The 24,441-nt window shown below is 47.8% G+C and overlaps 12 protein-coding genes across 12 annotated transcripts; 7 read left to right on the plus strand and 5 right to left on the minus strand.

Annotated features, from left to right (window-relative positions):
• Nucleotides 1-349: 349 nt before the first annotated feature.
• FMAN_13096 (uncharacterized protein) lies at nt 350-2,131 on the plus strand (the record flags this gene model as incomplete). The annotated part of the gene is made up of 1 exon (XM_041832524.1): nt 350-2,131. The coding sequence occupies one exon, from the start codon at nt 350-352 to the stop codon at nt 2,129-2,131; it is 1,782 nt and encodes a 593-aa protein (XP_041682978.1).
• A 410-nt stretch (nt 2,132-2,541) lies between these two features.
• On the plus strand, nt 2,542-4,327 carry FMAN_13097 (uncharacterized protein; the record flags this gene model as incomplete). The annotated part of the gene is made up of 6 exons (XM_041832525.1): nt 2,542-2,945; nt 3,005-3,453; nt 3,504-3,583; nt 3,632-3,773; nt 3,822-4,002; nt 4,054-4,327. 6 exons carry the CDS (start codon nt 2,542-2,544, stop codon nt 4,325-4,327), a joined length of 1,530 nt encoding a protein of 509 aa, XP_041682979.1.
• A 478-nt stretch (nt 4,328-4,805) lies between these two features.
• Nucleotides 4,806-5,966, minus strand: FMAN_13098 (uncharacterized protein; the record flags this gene model as incomplete). The annotated part of the gene is made up of 3 exons (XM_041832526.1): nt 4,806-5,366; nt 5,420-5,827; nt 5,889-5,966. The coding sequence occupies 3 exons, from the start codon at nt 5,964-5,966 to the stop codon at nt 4,806-4,808; spliced, it is 1,047 nt and encodes a 348-aa protein (XP_041682980.1).
• Nucleotides 5,967-6,547: 581 nt separating this feature from the next.
• On the plus strand, nt 6,548-8,055 carry FMAN_13099 (uncharacterized protein; the record flags this gene model as incomplete). The annotated part of the gene is made up of 3 exons (XM_041832527.1): nt 6,548-6,600; nt 6,665-6,849; nt 6,914-8,055. 3 exons carry the CDS (start codon nt 6,548-6,550, stop codon nt 8,053-8,055), a joined length of 1,380 nt encoding a protein of 459 aa, XP_041682981.1.
• A 95-nt stretch (nt 8,056-8,150) lies between these two features.
• Nucleotides 8,151-9,069, minus strand: FMAN_13100 (deacetylase; the record flags this gene model as incomplete). The annotated part of the gene is made up of 3 exons (XM_041832528.1): nt 8,151-8,299; nt 8,349-8,713; nt 8,765-9,069. The coding sequence occupies 3 exons, from the start codon at nt 9,067-9,069 to the stop codon at nt 8,151-8,153; spliced, it is 819 nt and encodes a 272-aa protein (XP_041682982.1).
• A 1,403-nt stretch (nt 9,070-10,472) lies between these two features.
• On the plus strand, nt 10,473-11,055 carry FMAN_13101 (uncharacterized protein; the record flags this gene model as incomplete). The annotated part of the gene is made up of 2 exons (XM_041832529.1): nt 10,473-10,554; nt 10,607-11,055. The coding sequence occupies 2 exons, from the start codon at nt 10,473-10,475 to the stop codon at nt 11,053-11,055; spliced, it is 531 nt and encodes a 176-aa protein (XP_041682983.1).
• Nucleotides 11,056-11,242: 187 nt separating this feature from the next.
• Nucleotides 11,243-13,927, minus strand: FMAN_13102 (uncharacterized protein; the record flags this gene model as incomplete). The annotated part of the gene is made up of 1 exon (XM_041832530.1): nt 11,243-13,927. The coding sequence occupies one exon, from the start codon at nt 13,925-13,927 to the stop codon at nt 11,243-11,245; it is 2,685 nt and encodes an 894-aa protein (XP_041682984.1).
• A 632-nt stretch (nt 13,928-14,559) lies between these two features.
• On the minus strand, nt 14,560-15,380 carry FMAN_13103 (uncharacterized protein; the record flags this gene model as incomplete). The annotated part of the gene is made up of 2 exons (XM_041832532.1): nt 14,560-15,079; nt 15,139-15,380. 2 exons carry the CDS (start codon nt 15,378-15,380, stop codon nt 14,560-14,562), a joined length of 762 nt encoding a protein of 253 aa, XP_041682985.1.
• A 2,175-nt stretch (nt 15,381-17,555) lies between these two features.
• FMAN_13104 (uncharacterized protein) lies at nt 17,556-18,844 on the plus strand (the record flags this gene model as incomplete). The annotated part of the gene is made up of 2 exons (XM_041832533.1): nt 17,556-18,692; nt 18,740-18,844. 2 exons carry the CDS (start codon nt 17,556-17,558, stop codon nt 18,842-18,844), a joined length of 1,242 nt encoding a protein of 413 aa, XP_041682986.1.
• A 1,037-nt stretch (nt 18,845-19,881) lies between these two features.
• FMAN_13105 (uncharacterized protein) lies at nt 19,882-20,353 on the plus strand (the record flags this gene model as incomplete). Its single annotated transcript, XM_041832534.1, has 2 exons — nt 19,882-19,968; nt 20,057-20,353. The coding sequence occupies 2 exons, from the start codon at nt 19,882-19,884 to the stop codon at nt 20,351-20,353; spliced, it is 384 nt and encodes a 127-aa protein (XP_041682987.1).
• A 67-nt stretch (nt 20,354-20,420) lies between these two features.
• FMAN_13106 (uncharacterized protein) lies at nt 20,421-21,648 on the minus strand (the record flags this gene model as incomplete). The annotated part of the gene is made up of 2 exons (XM_041832535.1): nt 20,421-21,311; nt 21,361-21,648. 2 exons carry the CDS (start codon nt 21,646-21,648, stop codon nt 20,421-20,423), a joined length of 1,179 nt encoding a protein of 392 aa, XP_041682988.1.
• An 808-nt stretch (nt 21,649-22,456) lies between these two features.
• Nucleotides 22,457-23,824, plus strand: FMAN_13107 (uncharacterized protein; the record flags this gene model as incomplete). The annotated part of the gene is made up of 2 exons (XM_041832536.1): nt 22,457-23,173; nt 23,222-23,824. The coding sequence occupies 2 exons, from the start codon at nt 22,457-22,459 to the stop codon at nt 23,822-23,824; spliced, it is 1,320 nt and encodes a 439-aa protein (XP_041682989.1).
• Between the last annotated feature and the right edge of the window lie 617 nt (nt 23,825-24,441).

Raw genomic sequence — 24,441 nt, forward strand, 5'->3', positions numbered from 1 at the left:
TTACCATTCTCTCAAATCATTCTATAGTCAAAATAATCTTCGAACCTGGCCTGGCAGTTCGTAAATAACGCTGTGACGTCAGAAGGCGGCGATGTTGATAAGGCCACCGTAAAGATCGATAGAGTAGTGGCTTCGCCCGTTAGTCAATTTGGTCAGCCAAGCTAGCGGGTTGTGCAGATATGGACAAGCTCACCGAGTCAGTTGACTATTACTCTCTCACTAAAATGCCGAGGCTAAAACAAACCAGCCCCCTCGCCTTTTCACTCCACAATTCTCGCTCTCAATTCCTCAATTACTGCAACTCGACAAATTCAGAAATAGGCGATTGACATAAGCCTACAAACCTCACATGGGCTCTCCAAGCTCAAGCCAGGAGCCGCCACACTCATCTGAATCCCAATCGCAATCTCAACTTCAACATCAGCCGAGGACTCAGCGGTCACGAGGCGGATGCCAGACGTGTCGGGTTAAAAAAGTAAAGTGCGACGAGACGCGACCGATTTGCCGACGATGCATCCGCCTGCAATTGTCCTGCGACTATACGCGCCTCCCTCGCAAAAAGTACACCAGGCGCGTTATCACTTCCCCTGTCGCGTCTTATCCTGCCAACTTGATTGCCAGTGCAGATGTGGCGTCAACGCCTAGCACCAGCTCTACAGCCCGTGGTGGTCACCCATATCCTGGAGAGGCATACTCTGCAGGCTCTCTATCCGATACTCAGAGTGCAGATATCATTTTACCACCACTGAATTCCATTGCCGACGATGGCCTCGCACTTGACCTCTCACTCGACTGTGCCGCTATCTTGTCCCCTTCCGATCACTCGGCAATCCACTTCTTCCGATTTGTTCTTCCAGGGATGGTCGGGACGCGGATATCGATGCACAGTGGCCCCGGGTTGGTCTGGAAGTTGGCTCAACAGAGTCCCATGGTTCTTCACATGGTCTGCGCAGTCAGCGGCCTGTCCTGGTCCGAGAAGACAACTGGTTCTGAGTCAGATGCTGAGTTTAGACGATTGAGAGCTATACAGCACTATAGAGAGGGTTTGCAGATGCTAGCCACGGCCACGCAGGTCCCTAGCGAGATCACCTATCTGCCACCTGTTCTAGCTACTTTATGGCTCATGCTCTTGTACGAGCTCAAGTTCGGGGATGGTTGTGGCATTGGGTTTGATGCACATCTTCGAGGCGCCACTTCAATATTACTAGGTCGATCGCAACTCAACAGCAGTGAAGGTAGTGAGCAGCGTATCGCACATATCATTGAAGCAGAGAGCTTTTGCCCTGTCTCCTGCCGGATACTCATCTGGCTCTCACATGCCGATGGAGGTGCTGTTCTGAATGGCTTTGGCGGGGCAGTCAACAACCTTCTAGGAGGCTTTTCACTCGACATGTCTGAAAGAGAAGCGGAAGGTCGACTAGAACGCGCAAGAAAATTACAAAAGCGCTCTGTTCTTGCCAACTACGACTTGTGGGGAAGGTCATATCCCCAGACAGAGCTGCTGGAGGATCTACAGTGTAGTGACCTATCATGCTTCGACGCTGAGTGCGCTCAGCTGAAGTTCATGGTTGGTGCCCTGGCTGCAGCTGAGCATCGAGATAACGTCCCCCACGCCTCGTGGAGACAATCTGTCGCAGGTGCCATCCGTAACGTCAGATCTAGATATGGAGAGTTGATTAGCATCGCTAACCGCCTCGAACTACCTGATGATGGGCCTCATAGACGGTTCGCAATGGAGATGCAGTCGGTCGTCTCCTGCTTTCACGCCGTATATGTCTGCTTTCTCCGCATCACTCACGGACAAGAACCAATGTCGCCAGAGCAACGCGAGGCCATGAAAGAAATCATGTCGCTGGCATTCAAAGCATACCGAGATCAGGGAGAGGAAGGTCTAGCCCGGCTAGGCTGGCCATTGTTCGTCGTGGCAATTGAGTCAGACGATATATTGCATAGATCTTGGGTTCTGGAGCGGTTTAGCGAGCTGGCATCCCATGGAGTAAACTATCGCCAGGCTTATCAAGCTATACAGGTTGCTGTAGGAAGTCGGCCACTAGATGAACGAACAGCGGGCTATTTTGAAGTGTTTCGCGTCGAATCTTTCCCGCGATTTTTACTTTGTCAGGGCTGTTGATGAGACACTACATAGTAGAAATTTACGATATAGCCGATCGGCATCAAACATTGGCTTGTCTTAAATTACCCGACGACATTTTAGCTTGTGTGATTTTTTTCTGAGTCCAGACCATCCCCTCCACATACCCCTTCACCCCGCATTCTCCAGATTTTCCCGGTAACCAAACACTCGGGATAAGATATGCAGGCTGGGAGAGATACCGCCAATCCCAATAAGGAGTCAACTATTGATAAGCTACTTGGTCTCAGAACTGTGGCGTTCTCTATCTTTCTGGGCTATCAAGGCTTCATTTGATACTTAACCTTCGTGATCGAACGGCTCTCGATGTCCTCTACTCCGACTCTCCAGACCTTGCCTTTCACCTGATCCTTGCACTTCTTTTATCACTACCCAAGATAGCCAACATCATGTGGTCCCCAACCGGTGTTATTGGGCCCTTCCAGCCCGAATCGAGTCGCCTTACAGTCATGCTCCTCGTTGCCAGCGCAGCAGTCTACGCAACAACAGCCGGTTACGACTCGGCGCTCATGAGCGGAATCAACATCATTCCCTCCTATACCGAGTTTCTGAACCTCAACACTACTACCCGTGCTTTGAATGTGTCTGCAAACTTCATTGGATGGGGCATTGCGTCCCTGACAATGGGTCCTGTCGTCAACGCGATTGGTCGCAAGAACTCCATTTTGGTCGCTCTCTTGACCAAGCTCTTCAGCATTGGATTGGTTGCTGGCTCCCAAAACTTTGCCATGTTCCTTTCTGGTCGCATCATTCTGGGTGTTGCTTCTGGACTTTCAAGCATTGCTGGTTCGACGTAAGAGTTCTCTACACCTTGCACGCCTTTAGCTTCGACTAACCTCTTCTCAAATATAGTTGGCTCGCCGAGACTCTTCCGCCCAAGATTCGCGGACTGGGTCTAAGCATTACCTTCTCCGTCTACTACGTTGGCGCCCTGATTTCCGCAGGTATTACCTATCGAACAGCTGAAATCCCTGGAGAGTGGTCTTGGCGTCTTCCTATTCTTTTACAGAGCATGTTCTCCCTGATCTGCGTCCTCTGCCTGTTCCTGACTCCCGAATCGCCCCGATGGCTTTCCCATCAAGATATGATGGACGAAGCTCTACAAGCCATAGCGTCAATTGTGGCCAATGGAGACCAGTCAAACCAGGAAGTTCGGGAACAATATCAAAGCGTGGTTGATAGCAGAGAAAGGGAGCGAGCTGAAGGCAAGACGGCGTCATACACTGAGCTCTTCGCGACTCGCTCCGCTCGGAGACGACTGATGCTTGCGGTATCGGTAGCTGTCATTGTCATGGCAAGCGGTAAGTCCTAGATCGACAGGCTAAGCGTCTATGGATACTGACAGTATCAGGAAATAACATTGCATCCTTTTTCCTCGGAGACATGCTCACGAACGCTGGTATCACGAACAAGACTACCCAACTACAAATCGTATGTGAAGATGCTATAATACTATCATGCGTTGCTAACTGTATCTAGAACATTGTACTGCAATCTTGGTGTCTTATTTGTGCAATGATAGGAACGTTCCTGATGGATAGGGCTGGTCGAAAGACGCTCTGTCTCTCTGCCTGCGTCGGAATGACCATCTTAATGTTTGTCATCGGTGCACTGACCAAGAGTAAGCTAACATAGACCCTTACATCTACTCTAACTAATACTTTTCTAGCTTTCAGTACTAGCCAAGACCTCGCTGGGATCTATGGTACTGTCGCTTGCATCTTCCTCTTTATGGGTGCGTACAGTGTTGGAATCACCCCCATCACGCAACTCTACCCTCCAGAAGTTCTGAGCTACTCTATCCGTACCAACGGAATGGCCATATGGGCTGGAACAATTGCGATATTTGCGTGAGTTTCCTATCAAGTCCGTTCTATCCTGGACCATGCTAAAAGATACAGCATTGGAACCACTCTTGTGTTCCCCATTGCCCTTGAGGCCATCTCCTGGCGTCTCTACTTCATCATTGGAGCTTGGGATGCTCTAGAGACCATCTTCGTTGCTGTATTTTGGGTCGAAACAAAAGGACTGTCTCTCGAGGAGATCGACGAGTTGTTCGAAGGGGTAGTTTACAACGGTCATGGAGTTGGGGAGGTTCGTGAAGATGGTATCATGGCCAAGGATCAAGATGAAAAGGATCGATCTGTCTCTGTCGCACGCTCGGCCTCGGAGTAGCCTTTTCCGACTAGAGCATGCACTGCAATGTCGCTGGCTCCCTTGGCATTCGATAAGCCAATATAACCAACTACCTTTGCTTTAGTATCATTCATCTAAATGCTGTCACCAAATTGACCGACATCACCTACGTTCCAACTGCTTTCATAGATGATACAGTGCAGAATCAGTATCACGGCGGCAGTCCAAGTAGTAACGTACTACTTAACGCCGTGACTCCGAGTGTATAGCCGCACTTTTTGCTTTGATGTCTTCGACAGCATACCGCAAACAAGTTCTTGCATTTGATGATAAAGTTGAAGTTATCCAAGTTCTATTGAGTGATTGTAAGCTCTGAGCCACAGATCTTAGCGGTGTTCGAGTACATCTCTTTCTCATCTTTTTTTATAGATACAATTTGTTCGTCAACTTCACATTATGTATAAATCATAGTAAAAGATTTTTGGATAAACATGATACATAGCAGGGTCACAAGAAACTACTTCTCCCGACCAAGTAGCCACCCCAAACCATCAGCTGCGTCCTTAGCAAACCTGGCGCTTGCACTATGAGTTGGATAATCATACCAAAAAACATGCGGCAGCCCCTCATAAACAACCGTCTTAGTCTGAACCCCACTCTCGAGTCTAAGTTCCCTCTCATAAATCAGTGCCTCGTCCCTCAATAGGTCAGCCCCACAGATCTGGAAGAACGTTGGGGGCAAGCCTCTATGCCCAGTTGGCCAAAGGAGAGGATTCCACAGTGGCGAAGCAAAGTCTGGCTCAACTGCCTTGTCATAAACCTTTGTAGACTCTGCAGTGAGCGCCATACCATTCTTCAGCTGCTCTCTACTGTTGTAGAGGGGTTTATAGTTGTCAGTAAGGGCTTGTGGCATCAGAGCAGGAGGAACGCAATGATAAAGCCCAGTGAGTGGAGGCGAGAGCTTTTCGTCCCGAGCCTTGTGAGCCAGGGGGATGCTGAGATGTGAACCAGCCGAAGTCCCACCAAAGACAAAGCCACGCGTTGGGTCGGCCTGAAGAGTGTTCGCGTTCTTGGACAGCTGTTGAAGTTAATATTTAGTCAAAGAATTATTCTTGGAACGAATTGACCAACCCATATGAGAGCGTCCCAGCAATCGTCATATGCAACAGGAAACTTGACTTCTGGAGAAAGACGATACTCCAAGCTCACCGCGACGCAATCATATCTCCGCACTGCTTCAACACAGGTTGGCATCTCCATCTCAGCGTTGCCTAGAATGAAGCCTCCACCATGAATAAGAATTACCAGAGGCCGGTCCGTCTTCGACTGGTCAGTCTTGCGACGGTAAACGAGCGCCCTGACTTTGAATCCATCCCTGACGGGAATATGAATTTCTTCCTCTGACACCTCTTCTTGCATTTTCGAGCGAAGAATATCAGCATCTTGCTGGAAGAGGCTGTCAAACTTGGCCCGCGTTTGCGCTAAGGTAAGGTGCTTGGTATCGCCAGTGAACCTCCCCTTTGTTCCATTTTTGATCATCTACACAATTCTGGTTAACAATTTGAAGCATTAATAACTATCATAAATATCATTTACTGACGTCTTGTAGCTCATTGTCAATCGTCGCTGCTAAATGCCACGTTTCAGGCGCATTAACATCAAAAGCTTCAGCGTTCATGATTGGAGATCTGCGCGATAGTAGATCAGAAAGATTCGGCGAGGCGTAAAAAGTCGGATGAGTGTGACTCAGGTCGAAACTTAGGCGCATTAATAGGCATTATCACCTTCTGGGTTTATTCAATCTGCTCTGGCTCGGTATGAGTGAATTCGCCTCCATCTAGAAATAACTAATGATATCGGGTAAGTTCGTCAAACCGATCGGCAATTTCAGATGCTATATCGCTTAATTGAAGACAGAGATCACGCCAACGGGATCTGGTTAGTGAGTGGACCAAGATCATTGTGCGATCGGCTAATTCCCTCAGGCCATGAAAGCACCCTTCAAGTTGCACCTGAAATCGAGGAGCCTGAGAACAGACTAGCCATGGGAGCTTTTGTAGTCCCTGTACGCACTGGGGGAGATGGGTTATAGCCGATTGGAGTTCCGCATTTGGCCTCACCAAATTGCTTTTATACACAGGGTACCATCAAGTCATTTCGTTCTCTTTCTTCATCACATTGTTGATTCCAACAAGTCACTCCCCCTTCCCCAGCAATAAACCATCAGTTCCACTTTGGCATTTATATCCTTTGAGCAAAATGTCTTATACCAAAACAGAGCAGCTAGAACTATCGCAGCAGCTTGTGCTGGAGTAAGTCTACAGCTGCTTTGGCATGCCATCAAGTTTGAGTCACTCCGCTAACAAAGACAAATAGCTGCGACCTGCTGGACCAGAGATTTGCTGCTCTGAAGAAGTCACTCGTCAAGCCTGAGAATAAACAGAAGGTGATAGAGTCATATGAGCGCCTGGTCAAGATTCTGCGTAAGGAAGTTGAACACATCGACAAGCACGGAGCTGCCCTGGTTCCAGAAATTGACTTTGATGATGTCCGAAAGAACGGTATGCGGTTTCCCAATAAAAGAATTCATATGCTCTCGAGAAATCCTTTTCTAACTTGCTGTAGGCGGCAAACTTCCCGATGATTTCACCAAGCTGGTGCATGAACGAGGCTGTCTCATCCTTCGAAATGTCGTCAGCGAAGACCAAGCGGTCAGTTGGGAGACGTCGCTGAAGGACTACACCAAGCGTCATCCAGGCGTAGGTGGTCATCCCCACCACAAACCCGCGGCCTGGAACGTGTTCTGGACCAAAGCACAGATGGAAATGCGAACCCATCCAAGAGTTTTGGAGGCCATGAAATGCGTCTCAAGGCTATGGCACGTATCTGATCCAACAATCCCTATTGATCTCGATAGTCAAGTCATTTACCCTGATCGAATTCGCATCCGCTATCCAAGCAATGACCCCGGGCAATTTCCCTTGGACCCTCACATGGACAGCGGGGCGATTGAAAGATGGGAAGACGAAGAGAACCGAAAGAACTACGCGGACATTTTCGAGGGCAACTGGCAAGACTGGGATGCGTGGTCTGCAGGTCACCGTGTCAAAGCCCAGAGTGATCTTTATCACACAGGAACAGCTTGCTCAGTTTGGAGAAGCCTTCAAGGATGGTTGTCCCTTTCGAATACGCAGACTGGCGAGGGAACACTTCGAGTACTCCCAAGTCTGAAGCTATCTATGGCATACATCATGCTGCGACCATTGTTCCATACCGGAGAGTACAACGATTCTCTGCCTACGTTCCCCGGCGCAACTCCCGGTCAAACCCAATTCTTCCCAACTGTTGAGGGCCATCCAGATCTCGAAATCAAGCGAGCCATAGTGGGTATACCTCCCGTCCGACCCGGTGATTATGTCTTCTGGCACTGTGATTTGGTCCATGGCGTGGATCCCACAAACCCCGGACTTGTCGATTCAAGCGTGTCATACAACGCGTGCAATCCGCTAACACCCTATAATATTGAGTCTCTCCTGACGACTCGTGATGCATTTCAGAAAGGCGATGTTCCGATTGACTTTACGCGATCGCATGGGACATGGGAGAGGGAATACGACCATGAGGATTGCGGAGCCAGGGTTGAGAACATTCTTACCAAGGCGGGTCTTCAGGCGATGGGTCTCGAGAGGCTTGATACGGAAGAAGAGGGGTTGACACAGGGTCAGAAGGAGGTGCGCGAGATGGCTAATGCGAAGTTGGGACTGTAAGTAGAAGAGAGATAATATGTAAATTGAAATGAGTGTCACGACTTGCGTCTTTTGTTATAACTGTATGATATTCCCCCAAAGACCCAAAACAAAAGTTACTCCCAGACAACCGCTTTCTCGGGTGCTGGCGTCTGACTGACTGGGATGACCGGAGTGTCGGTGCCATTCCATTCTGGTGTTTGGGTTGCTCCACCTCGGTACCAGTTTGTCTCGGGATCTCCAAGACATTCCCCCACAGTCACAGCTGGAGGAGAATTAGTCAGACACATCTCGGAGCAATACTATCAACATACCTCTCTTTCCACTTTGGAGGGTTGCCTGTATGATTCGAGGCAGGATATTCTGAACAGTATTCTGATGAACATCGTGCATAAGAACAATGGAACCACCATTGTCAAGCCCAGCATAGTATGAAGCTAAAGAGGGTTCAGCACCACCAGACGACGAGTACCGCCAATCGTTGGTGTCGATATCAGCAATAATAACCTTGAAGCCCAATTGACCAAGGACTCCGAGAGTTCGAGCGTTGAAGCTAAAATAGGGAGGGCGCATGTAAACAGGATACTTGCCGATGATGTTGATGAACTCATTGCTCAGGAGCGACATTTGCTGCTCGACGTCGAAATCTGCAAGGCCTGCGAGATCTGGATGGCCGTAGCTACATAACGTCAGTGACCACAATTTGAAGAGGTTGATGTTTTACACGTACGTATGCGACGCAACCTGGTGTCCTTCCCCCATCATCCTGTTGACAGTGGCTTGGTAGTCCATGATATTCCCAATGTTGTAACCATTGAGGAAGAACGTGGCCGGCATTCCAGCTGACGCAAGCTGATCAAGGACAGAATCTGTGTACACGAATGGGCCGTCATCGAAAGTGAGAGCAATGGTGTTTGGCTGGGTACAACTATAAATAGCAACCCCAACTGAAACCTCCCTCTTCTTCGGGTAAACGGGGATCGATAGTGCGGAGGTAAGATGGCATAAAGAAGCCAGTACAGCGAGACTGCGCATTGTGAATATGTGCGTCCAAGAATAAAAGAAATACAATAAATTAATAAGAGAAGATGAAAAGTCATGAATAAACTAAGACGAACTCACTTCGAGCTATTATTATAACCTACCTATTTCCGCATATGAGCAGCTGCATCTGTCGAGATTGGCCCAACAACAAATGCTCGTCATCGTGTATGCAAGGAGAAGGAACCAACACGATAAGGTTCTCGGGTTTCCAGAGCGACAGGGGCCTCTCGGGTGTTTTCAGGCGCTAAGAATTAAGGTGGCTGCACTACAGCAAAACGCGATTGGCAGGGATCCATAAAGATGCGAAAATTGAGGTGAGACAGCATAATCTAGGGATCATTTATCGAAGGAGTGCTTTTGTTTTCCCTCCACCCCTTGGTTAATTCTTGCATTCAATTTTTTGTCATTTTGTTTCTTGATCCTTTGTTGCCGAGAGGACAGGATGCCGATGCTTCTCTGTTTATCTTGAAGGGTTTATCTTGTGGTGACGTGATTAGTGCAAGCCACATTTTTGACTCGTTTATGCCTTTGTCAACAACACGAACGGGGCGTTTTCGACAAATACATAGCTTTGTCATACACTGTTAGCAATTCAGCTTGGTAGTACTCTCAATTACGCCTATTCTCAAGCAGCCCTGCATATCTTGTTAAGAAGGACGTAGGGAAGGCAGTCAAAGCATGCTGGATTGCTGCTTTGCCTTAAGGTCCAGCCTTAACGTATTTGTTGAACTCACTTTCAGCGGTTGCTGTGTGTCCAGTGCTGCTCTCAATCTTAGATACGAGTTGATGGTTTATGGCTGCAAGTTTCGCATGCCCATCCATCACGGCGTGGACGGCAGGTTAGTTGCGATCGCCTAATTCTTCAAGTTGGGAACGACAAGTAAGGCACGCACCGGACACTCGAGTCTTAAAAAATTTTTGCTAGGTGGCTCCCGATTATTGAACTGCAAAGAGTTGCTCGTTGCCAATATCAGACAAAAGCCCGACATGTTCTAAGCTTGTGTCACCATCCAATTCCGACTGTCGCTTACCTTACTCTGTAATTTGCTGCAGCAGACCAAACCCTGTAAAACTCAGCACTTGAAGGCCTGTCTGTAACACCTTCTATTAGCAATCGCCGTGCATGATACTCTAGGTCATTGTAGTGTTACCCATGCTGGTATCTCACCGCCGGGCAGGTACAGTTATCCTAGTAGGACTTCCCTGCGCCTCGCTGCTCCAAGCATCGCATGTCCATGCATTAGTCGAACTGCGAGATGGAGTAAAAAAGACATAAATAAAGCCTCTTCCCGGAATCTTTCATCTTATCTGACAACCTTTCATTTTAAATTTATGTATTGTCCTGCGACAACTTGTTAATATTCCTTCTGTATTCCCAAGGGCAACTCGAAGCCATGCCAAACAACAATACCGATGAGTCTGCAATAGTCTCGCAGACCATCACGCAGAAGATTCGCGATGTCTCTCCCGCTTCCAGTAAGCTACAATCTGCTATAACCCTTCTTCCAACTTCGTTTAACTCAATCAGTTCTAGAGGATGGGGTCGAATGGAAAATCATAGACCACGAAACGGAAACACGGGACGACGTTGAGATCATCACGGTAGAGCCCAATATTCAAGGCCCATATGTCCTACTCAGGGTCCAGCTCAAGAAGCCCGACTCCCGCCATACTCTGGTTCATTGGTTCGCTGAGCGCGACATCCACCTGAAGAATGAGCAGAAATTGTTGTCATACTGGCAGAAGCACAGAGGCCGTCAGAACGCCGTGGAGCTGCCTTCAGACGTTGTCCATCTCCTGCGGATTATTAAAGAGAAGGATGTGAAGAAGGATGAGGGGTATGGAAAAAAGAAATTCCTTATGCAGTTTGTTGGATGCTCTAAGAGTGAGGCGCAGTGGTGGTGGGCTTCTACCGTCAAGGAGGCATATATTGAACTTTATGAAGAATGGGTTCATCGTGCGAGCGGCTCTAACTAAGATATGTCTTGTATTATATTAGTATCCAGACTTAAAACACAGATAGTTGAAAATTGTACCAGAACTTATAATTTAAATCCTACTTACATAAATACTATCAGCTTTTATAAATAGAGCATACTGAGTGAAACTAATGAAAAAGCATCTAACAAGTCTTGGACACCTTACTATAAATCTTAGTTATTACTCAGCCCAGTTTAATCCGAGACTTTTTCACATTCTTGCCAAAGACTTGTACCATAGCACCTTTGCCCGACCAGTCGGTGACTTCAACTTCAATTGACTCACGCGGAAGTAGAGTGAAATAGTTGTCCGACCAGGTCAACGGAGTCACATCGTTGCCGCGCTTATCTACCAGGTTGAGCTGGATGAACACAGCGGGGACTGTAGCGCTATTCTCAACTCGGAGCCTCCAACCCCCAGAAGTCTTGTTCTTGGAGGTCGACGCTGTGATGGTCGCTTTTTCCATCGTGTTCAGTGCAGTGAAGTTGGCGGACTGCTTAACGTCGACAGAATACCACGACGTGGTGGTCCAGTCAACTATATCCTTCTCCTTGGATAGCCAGTAGGCATTGCGGCTGAGTACCTTCTCACTATCGTTTTCAACCAGAAGCAGGCGAAGCACGCCGACATCTGTAATCTTTTTGATGGAGCTGCTTATGTCACCAACCATTTGAGACTTGTTGGGCTCTGTGGTGAAGTGAAGCTTCTGATGAGAGATATGGTTCCCCTGCAAATCCACCAAGTCGACATGAACTGAGCGCGGACCGGATTGCGCAAGGGACTGATTGATGATCCAGATAAAGCTCTTGAAGTAATCGAAGGCTACATGTTCAACTCGATTGGCGATCTTGGTGCCAAAATACGATCCAGCAGGGTGGAGATAGTAATCAAATTGGTTCCAATGGAGGCTAGGCCAGGCGTTATTGAGCATCCAGTAGATCAGACCAGTGGCCGGACGCGAAGCGCTCCATTGGCTTGCCCATCCCTCGAACTCAGAACGTGTTGCTTCATAGTCCATCATCTGTGCCTTCATCAAGTAGTCGTCTAGAGATGTAGGCTTGCCGTACCGAGCAAACAGCGCCTTGTTGTAAATGGACCGATCATAGAACTGTGAGGTATTCTGTGACATGTGATAGAGGCCCTTGTTTGGCTTCTTCCACAAGTCCTCCATGTCTTTGTCTGTCAGAAATCTGGTGAGACTTCCTTTGGTAGGTGTTCCCACGCCAGCGCCTAGCTCGCTTCCGAATCCAAAAGAGGATCCAGACCTGTTGTCTGTTGGTTCACTGTCAAACCAATAGACGGGCGGGACCCAATCATAGGGCCCTTCCATCTTCATTCCGGAGGGGCCAATGGCCTTTGGATAACCACGCTTCGCAGCCGAGGAGATGATGGGGACTTGCCATCCAGCGTCATGTAAGCCATCAAGGTATATCGCCGTGGCCCGGTCATCAGGCCAAAAGTCGCTTCCAACTAAGAAGGCGATTATACTTGGGTGGGTTTGCATCATGGCTGCCTCGTGCCTTATGGAAGCGTTGGCGGTCTCGTAATCAACCTCGGACCAATGTTGGGGAGGGTCCTGAGAAAAATCGTCGTTGTAGGGCCAAGCCTCCCACCGATCACAACACTCCCAGCCGGCCATAATCATGATACCGAGTCTGTCAGCAATATCGTAGAGTTCTGGATGCTCCATCTTGCCTTCGAGGCGGATAGCATTCATACCCATATCCAGGACATAGCGCGCTATATGCTCAAAACGTTGGGAGTCCCACCGTAGAAACATGTCGGATGTATAGCCGCCGCCTCTGATCTGGATTGGGTGACCATTCACCTTGAACAAAGTGTCATTGTGCGCATTCAGCTCAGAAGAGACAGTTCGAATGCCAAAGCTGGTACGAGGACTGATGTCTGAAGTAACATACCCGATAGAGTAGGTCAGCTGGACCGAGTACAATGGTTGTTGCCCCCAAGCTGATGGCCACCAAACTTGTGGACCTTGGATCTTTGCCGGAAGCTCAACCATTGTTGAGTCCTTGGCCCCGAGGCGAATAGTTTTGGTAAGCACCTTAAGGTGTTTGCCGTCTGGAGTTTTGATCTCGGCTCTGGCGATAAACGTTATTGGCTTTTTGCTCAGGTTTCGTGCATGGGCCCTGATGGTGACGTCCGCGTGGCGGTCTTTGTTCTGCTCCATGGGTGTATCCATGTCAACAAGCACGCTTACTGGACCCATAAAGACGTCGCCGGTCTGTTTGACTGTGATTTCCCTCCACACTCCAGTGCCATTATCAGGCGGGTAAGGGTTCCAATCGACAAATCCGACGGCCAGGTGGTCTTGATAGTTTGTAGGATAGACCTTGACTACAAGTGCATTTTCCTTTCGTGCAAGAGGCGTGATGTCATACGTATGACCGCCATAGGAACCTGACTGGGTGATGTTGTTAGCGATTTGCTTGCCATTGAGGAACAAGTCTGCAGCGGGGGTGATGCCGTTGGTTTGAAGAAAATAATGGCGCTTTGATGACATGTGCCCAGTTGACAAGCTAAATTGGTTCCTATACACCCAAGGAGCAGAGAATGGGCTCTGGTCAAAACGGTCAAGGTTATCAGAGTACCAGAGCCCATCAGGACCATCTGTGGCATAGGTGCCTTCGACCAAGAGGCAAGCCATCAAAGTGCATCTGGATACAGGCGCATGATGCCAGGATGAAGTGTCGACGCCTGGCTGGGAAAGGGCTGCAGTGTTCCTGGAGGTTTTGTGCAATTGTTGAAAGTCCCAATTGGGGATTGCATCCTGTTGTCCTGGGACAGTGGCCAGAGGTTTATCATGGATAGCGGCCGCAGCCGCGACAAAAAGGAATGGCAATGCGAACATTGTATGGCTATCGAGTCAATGCTCAAGTCAATGTTTTTAGACGAACGAAAGGTTAGGTCTAGTAGTATGTACTGCGACGCTGATCTGACCTTATCCCCGCAACTGATGTTTATGTAATCTGCTACGTTACCCCAAGATTGCTACGTTACTGCCAGGCTAAATATATCTAGAGGCCAATAGGAGTTTAACACTTTTTCTTAGGTATTCGTTTAGCTAACCATGTTAGTAATGTGTAATTCTCAAGCCCTTGACTAAGCTGTAGCATTATTCACAACGGCCAGTAGTTTGTCTTGGCTAGTTCGCAAAGACACAATGGTAGCTGATTTGTTGTTAAGACGCAAGTAGATCGCACTTAAATAATTACAACCTGGAGGTAGGCAAAGAAGTGTGTCGTCGCTATGGGCAATGTCTACTCCCTCTCCCTCTCCCTCTCCTCCTCCCCAGCTAAATACATGCTTCAACACACCGTTCTGTGTATTTCGTATTTCCCTCCTCAAGTTATCGCGTTCCTCCTTGGCCTTTCCCTGTTCACTCTTCCATCTCGTCTCACCGTCCACCGCCTTCTTAATGCTGCTTCGTGTTTGGACATATGCTTCTGAGTAACAAGAAAAGTTCATTGAACATTAGCCTTTTCAGGACCAGGCCTTGTTGAGGTTGTTGCCGAAGTTGGCATCGATGAAAGGGACATTAGCGCTGCCCCAAGGCTTCTTGGGATCGCCAGATGGACCAGTGATCAGACCCTGGCGGGCAGCGGGAGTCATAGCAGCCCAGTCATAGATCCAATAAGTGCGTCCGGGACTAGTCTTGAACTGCAGTTCATGGTTTTTGCCAAAGCTAGTGAAGTACTCAGCCATGACATTATTGCCTTTTCGTTGAGGGTTCTTGGTCTTTTTGTAGTCGCCATGGCCAGACGCCGCAGCAGCGTAGAGGGTAGCCCCAGGAGATTGATAGTTATCTATGAAGACAACCACGTTTTCCCAGTCGTGGCGATGGCCGCTGACAAGGTTGCCATCAGCAGGCTGGTCCTTGGGCCAGTACCAAGCGTACATGATGGCAAGCTTGCCATTATGCATGGCGGCACGAGCATATGTCTGACCTTTACTGGTATCCTTGCAGCCACCAGTCTTACTGCCGCTGTCCTGGAGTCCGCCACTATTTTACAAGGTTAGTTATAAGACGTATTTGATGTGAACACTGGTTTGATTACGTACTTGACGTTACCGTTCGTATCAACAGCAGTGTATGGCTGACAACCATCGGCAATGTGAAGAAGAGGCTGCCACCTGTCGATGGCGGCACCGATTGCACCTCCTTCGATTGTCTTTTTGACAGGGTTAAGAGAGTCGTGGTTGACTACGGCTCGAGCATGGAGATTGTTGAGGGCCTCCGAAGGAGCGGCCATGCCAGTGGCAGCAAGAGCAACCAGGGCGTTGAAGATGGTCTGAGGATGCATTTTTCGTCAAGTTGAAAAGCTACTATGAGTGCAAGCTCGCTTTGATGTTTGATGTGAAAGTAAGGTGATAGAGTAGGCGGTGATGAGTGTTATGAGGATAGAGGTTTCGATGAGAGCGACGAGACAGACTCTTATTTATAGTCATTTTCGATACCAAGAACCCTCTCAACACTCCAAGGCCACATTTTGTTGCAAGGTCTACCGGAACCCAGATGTCTATGCCTCGGTGAGCATATGCGCGATAACTTCCTCGTTTAGTATGGTCAGGCAGGGGAACACCAAAGAACAACTGCATACTAAATTCAACCCTGATGACTATACTTTTAATCAATGGGTCTGACTTGTTGGAATACGAGGCTTGACTGGCCTTTGATCGATACATGATTCCAAAAGTTCCTTGAACCTTAATAACAACATCGGTGTTTTACCTTCTGGTACAGGATTGGGTTGTCTATAGCGTGGTTATCGGCGAGTCAGTTCCTAGTCAGTTCTACAGTAGGCTCGAGCTTTGACAACGCGGGATCTGAGGGTTATAGGCCGACTTGCCTGACGCCTATTTACGTTGTTGAATCAGTGTAAACGGGAGTCGGTCAAGCAATCAAGCGTCCCAATTGCGAGGCTGTTTTGAGTACATGCATAGATTGGGATCTGCCGCTCGGCTTTTCGTAGCGCCATCCACCATTGAACTCGACACTAGAACTAAGAATACTGAAGACCCATGATTCATCTACAAATCACGTTAAACAACGCTGGCGCCAGTTCTGAAGCTCCAGTTTCGGACTCTATTAAGAACCCGGAAGGACGTTTGATCAGACCACGTGCTGGCAAATGCAGGGAATATGTTGACAGGAACCATTGGCGCAATCTTATCTTAGTTTAAAGTTTCATTATAGTCAAACGCTGCGTCAGTGGAACGGTGAAGTGGAGAAAGCTGACTTAGAAACAGGAACTAGCAGGGAAGACTACTCTAATCTAGATACAAAAGTGCTTGCTGCTTGGTACGATATCCGTGCTACAACGGTGTGGCTAGCTTCGTCTGGGAAGATGCGCTATGTCGGCTTTTGCCGATGGCTGTCTCAAACCCAACCTGTCTATATTCACATCGGGTTAGAAAGTCCACAAAGAGCCGGGCCCACCTTCGTTAACTAAAATGGGAAGACAAGTAAGGCTACTTTAAGCCTATACGCGGGTTCGGTATCGTTTAAGTTGTTTCTTGCCTTTTCCGTTATTGGTCAAAGTGAGACACATGATGGATTACGAGACTGGATCCGTAGAGATTTCTACCCAATGATAGTAAAGAATTAAGCAACTGTGACCGCACGACCCTTAAACATATAGCAATCACTGACATGTGCTTTCCAAGCCCTGGCCAAGAATTCCACCTTATTATGAGCTGCTGAGTATGTGGCTTACTAGCAAGGGGCAAGGCATCAATCAAAATCCAGGGTTGACCAGAAGGATAATAATATGTAAGACATGCATAATTTATGTTTATTTAGTCTCTAGAGGCAAATGACCCTTACCAGAATAGAAAGAGGCCTAAGAAATAAACACAGAGGCATAATACACATGATAACCTTCTCAGAATACAACTCGTCGCGGCTCGTGTCATTCTCGGTAAGAAAGACCATTGTCCAAGCTGAACAACTCTCAATACCAACACGAGCTTGCTAAACCAATCACTGGTGAAAGCAAGGATTAGTCAATTTCCCTCGCATAATAGCGAATCAACGCTCAAAAGTCAGCCGAGGCATACATCCAGTCATGTGCCTTTTCCGCTCTTGCTTTTCCGTCACAAGGTCACCACATAAATAATCCGGCTTAGGACTGAGAAATATTTATCCACCATAAAGATTACTTTGCTTTGCAGATCTGCTCATATTCAATTAAGCTTAATCCTACCCCGCTTTGTCTGAATCCCGATGAAGATGTCAATGTGACGATACTGCTGTCCTATCCTTGAAGTTTCATTACAGGCAGATCAGATAACATGTCTATGCATTGTGTTGTACTTCGGAAAAGTCAGATTCATCGAAATTGTAGTCAGGCTGGGGTCTATATGTAGCTACCCTATTGATAATAATGAGAATTATTTAAGCCATGCAACATCTTGTTAAGCGTTGGTGTATAATACAAGACTCAATTTCTATCTCTTTTCATTCTCTATAGGCAATCATGCGGTTCTCTCTCCTTGTGCTGGGCTCTTTGGCCAGTACTGCATTTGCCGCGGGCACAAATCTTCCTCATGGATGGTTCACTTTCCAGCCCGGTCAGAAGCTCAAACACACACAGTTTCAAGGCCGTCCACGATATTTGACCTGGATGGCCGACTCTCAAATGCAGCATGGAGTTGAGCCCACTCTGGCCTACACGGTCTCTGCATATTACTCCGGAATCCTTCGAGCCTATGACCGAACCGGTGATAAGAAGTACTTTGACTACGTTAAGCGTGGAGCGGATATCCTTCTATACCCCGAGCACGATGGCACTGTTCTTATGTATAACAACAGCAACTCTATCGATGACATTCGAATCGGCCATAAGTTCTTAGATATATATAATGTAACGGGAGACGAAATTTACAAGAAGGCGGCGACGCACATGCGGAAGCAGATTGACCGCACCGGCCGCACGCCTGATGGAGGCTTCTATCATCGATATCCGGCCTATATCGACCAGATGTGGCTCGATGGCTTCTACATGCTAGACGTCTTTTACGCACGATGGACCCACGAGTTTGAGCCCGATAATAGCACCGCATGGGACGACATTGCCTTACAGTTTGACCTCATCGACGCCGGTACGCGCTCAAGCAGCCATACTAACGGCCTGCCTGTCCATGGATTCGATTACAGTAAGATCCAGGTCTGGGCTGATGCTGAGACTGGAGCTGCACCCCATGTCTGGAGTCGCGGTGTAGGCTGGTACATCATGGCGCTGACGGACACTCTCGATTACTTTCCTGAAAAGCACCAGGGTCGCAAGCGCCTGCTGAAGTATTTGGAAACCCTGGCTGATGCCCTCGTAGCATGTCAGGACAAGGCTACCAAGGGCTGGTGGCTTGTGATGGACCCTGGTTTGGAACACAAGTCCGGCAACTACATTGAGAGTTCAGGGACAGCCATGTTTGTCGCCAGTCTTTTCAAAGCTATTCGCATGGGTTATATCAAGGGTGACAGATATCTGAAAGCAGCTTTGGATGGTTATACTTTGATGACTACAAGCTTTGCACAGCCTCTTCCGCATGATGGCTCTTTAGCCTGGGAGTGGACTGTTCAGACAGGTAGCTTGAGCTCCAATGGAACTTTTGAGGTGTGTTTCTCTTTACCACTACTTTGGTGCCAACTAACATATTGTAGTACTATGCCAGCATGCCTCTATTTGAGAATGATCTTAAAGGAGTGGCCCCATTCTTGTTTTCAAGCTATGAGTATGAACTATACCGTACTAAGGCTTCGGGTTAGATGTGGATTGCAGTAAAGGTCTCAGTTAGTAGATTGAAATGTTGATCTATTTGTCAATGACGAGCCAGGGAGAAATGGATAAACAGAAGAGTCCGGCTCCTGATGACCCGAGCAAAGTGGGCCAAAGAGTCCAAACCCCGGATCGAGCTAATTGATGAACACCGTATCAATTGGTGGAAAATATGTAATGTCTACAGTTGATTATAACCTACATCGCTGATATACTGTTAAAAACACGTTGTGACCCTTTTGTGAACCAATACCAAGACCCAAGTTTGACCCAGACGTGTTCAACATCAAGTCATTCCTCTTGGCCAATATTACTCTATTCCAGTAGATTCCGGGTTCACTAGAAGTCCCAGATTTAAATGTCCCATGGGGCAAGGTCTCTTTCTACCACCTATTAAAGAATTCACTCAAGTCAGTGTAAACAAGACTTTTTTTAGGTATTCCTTTTGGTTACTGACATGCGATTCTGGGACCCTCGATTATACGATAAGTCTAATAACAGGCAGACTAACACTAAACAACATTATTTATATCTCAACTTAATACAACCTTTAGGACACTGCGACAAGACACTCCTCTATTCATGATAGTGGCGACTAACAAGGCAGTGGCATTACTGGCGTAGACTTTTGCTATAATCTCACCTTCATTGTTGAACAATCTGTCAAGATTGGCCAGCTTATTATTGCAGCTAGCATAAAGAGAACCTCTCTTATACCAGCATTATCCTTTCACTTTAAACTATAGCTCCTTTCTTTGCATTTAGCTCATCTTCTGTCTTGCAACGAACTCGCTAAACTATATTGGGCAAGTCGTAAACCCCACCGAGGCCGTAGGTGAGGTATATGAGGTATTTATGAAGCCGAGAGCTTGCGTTAAAGATAGAAATTCTTCCTTATACGACTTCTCAGAGGCTCACAAGAATACGTTTCTTGACTCTTATAAAAATGCCAACCTCTCGCTAAGCTGTTGCTGACCGTTATGGTAAAGTCGCTGATTACGAGAACAATCGATTAGCGACCCACCCAATGGAGCGTGAGCTCACGTTGCGCGCTATTCGACAAGCTCTAAATACCTCCGAGACTGCTGATACTGAGTGTAAACGTATTGCAGACGTAGGAGGTGGCCCGGGAAAGATAGCCTTTGCCCTTGCCGACCAGGTTACATCTGAAACCATCACTAATACTCGTTCCTTATGATCAGCTTGCGGACGGCCGTTATGAAAGGTTCAACGAGAACAATGAGGCAGAAGTGCAATCCTTCCATACGGATAGCGGCAGCATACGTGAATTCTTTCAGGATTACTTTACTGAGGTAGCAGAGCTCATCAGTCTCCGCTCTACCGAGGGTATTCTTGGTGGTGGGCTCGACGCCAAGCTCATTGATGCTGATGGTGAGATCATACGGGCGTGGGCAGATTTACTGTTCAAAGAGTACTCTGAGAAAGAAGAATATCTTGGATGTGCAGATCATCTACTTGCTGTTTTGCGCAAGAAGTAAAAGACTTACTTATCTTAATATATATATCAATTTTAATGTATAAAAGGTCTTAAGTAGACAAGGTGTATTATTTGCCAATTCCGGTGTATACCAATAGGTTTGGAACCCCCTTGACATCTGTGATCTTATCTTTGATCGCCAGCTCCTTGAGTCGAGACCAAATCTGAGCCGGCGTGCGCGAGCCTTCCAGTGCAAAAAGATACGCAATAACCCCTGCGACATGCGGAGAAGCCTCTGACGTGCCGCTTGCAACGCGAGTAGCCGAAGCAGACGTGGGCCAAGCCGATGTGATTTCTTCACCTGGAGCAAAGATATCACAAGCTGACCCCCAGTTGGAGTGAGCCCATCGCTGATAGTCTTTGTTGCTGGCCGCGACGGTTATCACGTTAGGTTGGTTCCCGGGACTGCTTTTTGAAGCGTCTTCGTTTGAATTCCCTGCGGCTGCGACGACAGGGATTCCGGCGTCAATCGCCTTCTGCACCGCCTCGTTGAGGATGACCGAGTCGCCTCCTGACAAGCTCATGTTAATCACAGCCTTACCAGCGCGATTCTTGGACACAATGTCGTTGACCGTCCAGCTAAGACCAGCCAAGACACCACTGGACGAACCGCCATCATCGCCCAGAACTTGCACATCCACAACAGTCGCCTTTTTGGCAACTCCATATGTGGCACCGTTGACAATGGCAGCGACAAGCGTACCGTGCTGCTTCTTGGTGGTAACACCTGACGTGTCTGCACCAAAAACAGCGCGGCCCTGAAATTCCTCGTGCTCGAGGTAAATGCCGCTGTCTAGAACATAGACAAACGTGCCCGCTCCGGCCGTCGAATCGTATGTGTACGAGGCCTTTGAAGATGGGGGGTTGGCATTGGAAATTGCTGAGAGACCCCAAGGAGGAGACTGCTGTGTGACTGGTGAGGCGATAGTGAAGGCCTGTTCTGGTTCAACATGCAAAACCTGTTTTCGAATTAACATATGCATTCATCGGATATGCTCATCTGCTTACACTGGAATTGGCCTTGATGATCTGAATAGTATCCTCATCAAACGAGCCCGAGTACCCTTTGAAACCAGGGAAACTAAACGTCTTGTCAATCCCACTGGACTCGACGCCACGGCGGGCAAGGGCTTGTCCGTGCACATCCGACACCCATCGAGCGTGCAGATCAAGGTCGACGTCGGCAGTTGGCTTGAGCGCGACGATGAAGTTGCTGGGGCCGTTGTTATCCCTGCCTGTTGGAAGAGCAAGGGCGATGGTGGCAAGACCAAGTGATACTACCGTTTTATGCAGCATGTTGGCAAATTCAGAAGGATTATACAGCACTATGGATATGATGGAGGCAGTTCACCCTTTTTATATCAGGATTGAATAATTGATCGGCATACATACTACGCTCAGCAAGACAGGCTATCACTCCTAGCTGCCATCATAGTCAATATGTCCGCTCTGACCCTGGTAGATATCACCGTTGCAATCACTGCCAAGGCCGGAGTCCACCTTTTTACCTTCTATTTTAACCCTAGTATCCCCGTATCTGCAGCACGGGCTCGGGTTCTTTGCCATTACCCAGTCAATTCGTGCTTTAAATACGACATTGTATCATTCGGACTAGGCGCTTCCCGTAACCATGACATTTGTTTTACGAAATGGGTCTGTTAACAGCTTATAACTTGAGTCGGTTCTAAAGTGTAGGCCACTCAAAACCAAAATGTATCTAAGAACGCTGACGTTTGTCGATGGTAAAACAGATAGTGTTCGCATTGTATAACCGAGTGAAGAATACTTATAGTCTTAAAAAGATGAATTGGGTCGAGTGATGTGTTTTAGAGCTTGATAGGATATACTGAGGTAAACTCTTTTAATTGTGATACTGTCTGGCTTTACATTAATTTGCAATTAAGTACTAGTTACCCTAGATTTCAAGTACCGGTAGGATGAAGGAAGCTAAATGACAATCAGCTTAGGGGCCCCGCTGTGAGGCCATGCCGGAACTAAGATCTGCCGGGTCACCAGATAAGATAAGATAAGGCAAGACAAGCCAATTTTCCACCCCGCTCACGCACGTCACGCATGTCAGGCTCGTCGGTGGTCAGGTTTCAACATGGCCAGCCCAAGGTCATCGCAAGGCCCTTCAATATCTGAGAAAGCACCTATTCCTGAGCCCTATAATCGCAGTTCTCGGGCCGTCTGTAAACAACTGCGTCATATTCACAAAGCATGTGGCCAGTGGCCTTGGGACTTTCTTCCTGGCCGGATACCCGAGTCGCTAGATAAACACACATTGGCACCACTTGTTACCGCTGTTGAATTCGCGTGTGACGATGAACATCATGTCACACTCTCTGAGCTGACTGAATGGCTAGTGGGCCAGAAGGGAGATTGGGTTTTGACATCAACGCAGTCATCTAATGCGCTGGAATGGGTTACCTATACCCATGACAAGAGAGCGAACAGGAGGAGATCTACTCATAATGGGATTGATGGCGGGAGACCGTCTTCTCGAACGAGGAAGAGGCAACACTCAAACGACGAGGTGATACTTCCGCGACCTCCACGATCAGATACACAGTCGCGCCAGAGGAAGCGGGGGACCGAAATCAGATCGCCGACTGCTGACAATGTGGCTGAGGTTGAGGCCCAATCTGAAATCAGCCCTGAGCCTGAGCCTGACTTAAAGCCCGAGCCTGAACATGACCCTCAACCTGAGATCGAACTGGACCCCGACATGCAGATGGATGTTGATGACAGCAACATCAACCACGATGCTGATGAGAAACCAAACACAAACCGCAACAGGACTAATAACCAAACACTTGAAGTGAGTCATCTAGTTACCTTTCCTTAAGAACAACTAACCATATTTCAGGAAGCCATCGCAGCTTCAGCTCGTCGGCTCGAAGAAGCCCGCAATAATCTCCAAGAATATGAGGACCATCTACAAACCGAAAGAGAAGACTTGAAAGTGATAGACGCCCTGCGATCAGAAGCATCAGAGTCCCACGAAGCTGCGATACAAGAATGGAGAGACGCCGTCCTACAAGCAGACACAAAACAGAACGAACTCCAACAGTTTCAAAACCTCGCTCAGTCCTTCTCACGCGATACACAAGCTGCCCTGGAGCAGCACAGCCAAAGCCTGCGACAACTAAGCGACCAAGCAATTGAAGTAGAGAAAGATGCTGAAGACGAACTCCGAGCACGGCGTCGTGAATTCTGCATTCTTGAGGATAAGAAAGATACTAAGGAGGGTATTATCAAGAAGATATCGGCACGGATCAGGCGGTATCAAGATGATATTGACGCAGAGGAGGTGAAACATCAAAGGTTGCTTGCGGAGCATTACCTTGAGCTTTTAAGCAATGAGATCATACAGGGGATTTCTATTGCTGATATATCATATGCGAAGATTCTGGAGATTAAGTTAGAGCGTGATCAGAGAATTTGGTATGAACGGAGACAGATGGATTAGCATGGTAGCGATTTCTTTTTGTATTGCGTTATTACTATATAGAGGCGATTTCCTTTTGTATTTCATTACTACGATATGGAGGTAGATAGACTGTCACGTTTAATTCAAGGGATTATTGACCGTAAGGAACTCGATTGTGCTGGAATTACGGATCCTCTATATAGCAGGTATGGCCTCTTGAGCAGTGCATCATCAATGAGAAACCCCGGGGGCCGATTCAATCTTGTATAGACGAAGTGCTTTCGATATCACCTAAGCCTCTCCGGGATTATGATGCTCGGGTTTCACCAAATGCTCATGATGAAACAAGGGAAACGGTAGTTGTTGGTCAGCTAAATTTAAGCCGAGTTCGCCTCCGTCACTATCCGTGAAGTCTAGTTAGCCGATATGCTAGCTTGGTAGCAAGGGTCTGTCGGGCTAGTGCTTGGGAAGCCCCGTCCGGGTAAGTCGGTAGTCCAGTAGTCGAGAAAGACTGGCTTCGCGAAAGAAGCCTGAGGCTGCTCACAACTCACGGGAATGGCAAGACCGCAGTTAGTAGTGATGAACGTGTGATAGGGTGCCATTGCTTTGGAAGGGGACAGACCCATGGCTGCGGCTAAACGTGGCCCTGTAAGAAA

Source organism: Fusarium mangiferae (genome assembly GCF_900044065.1).
Source record: "Fusarium mangiferae strain MRC7560 genome assembly, contig: FMAN_scaffold007, whole genome shotgun sequence".
NCBI classification, from domain to species: Eukaryota; Fungi; Ascomycota; class Sordariomycetes; order Hypocreales; family Nectriaceae; genus Fusarium; species Fusarium mangiferae.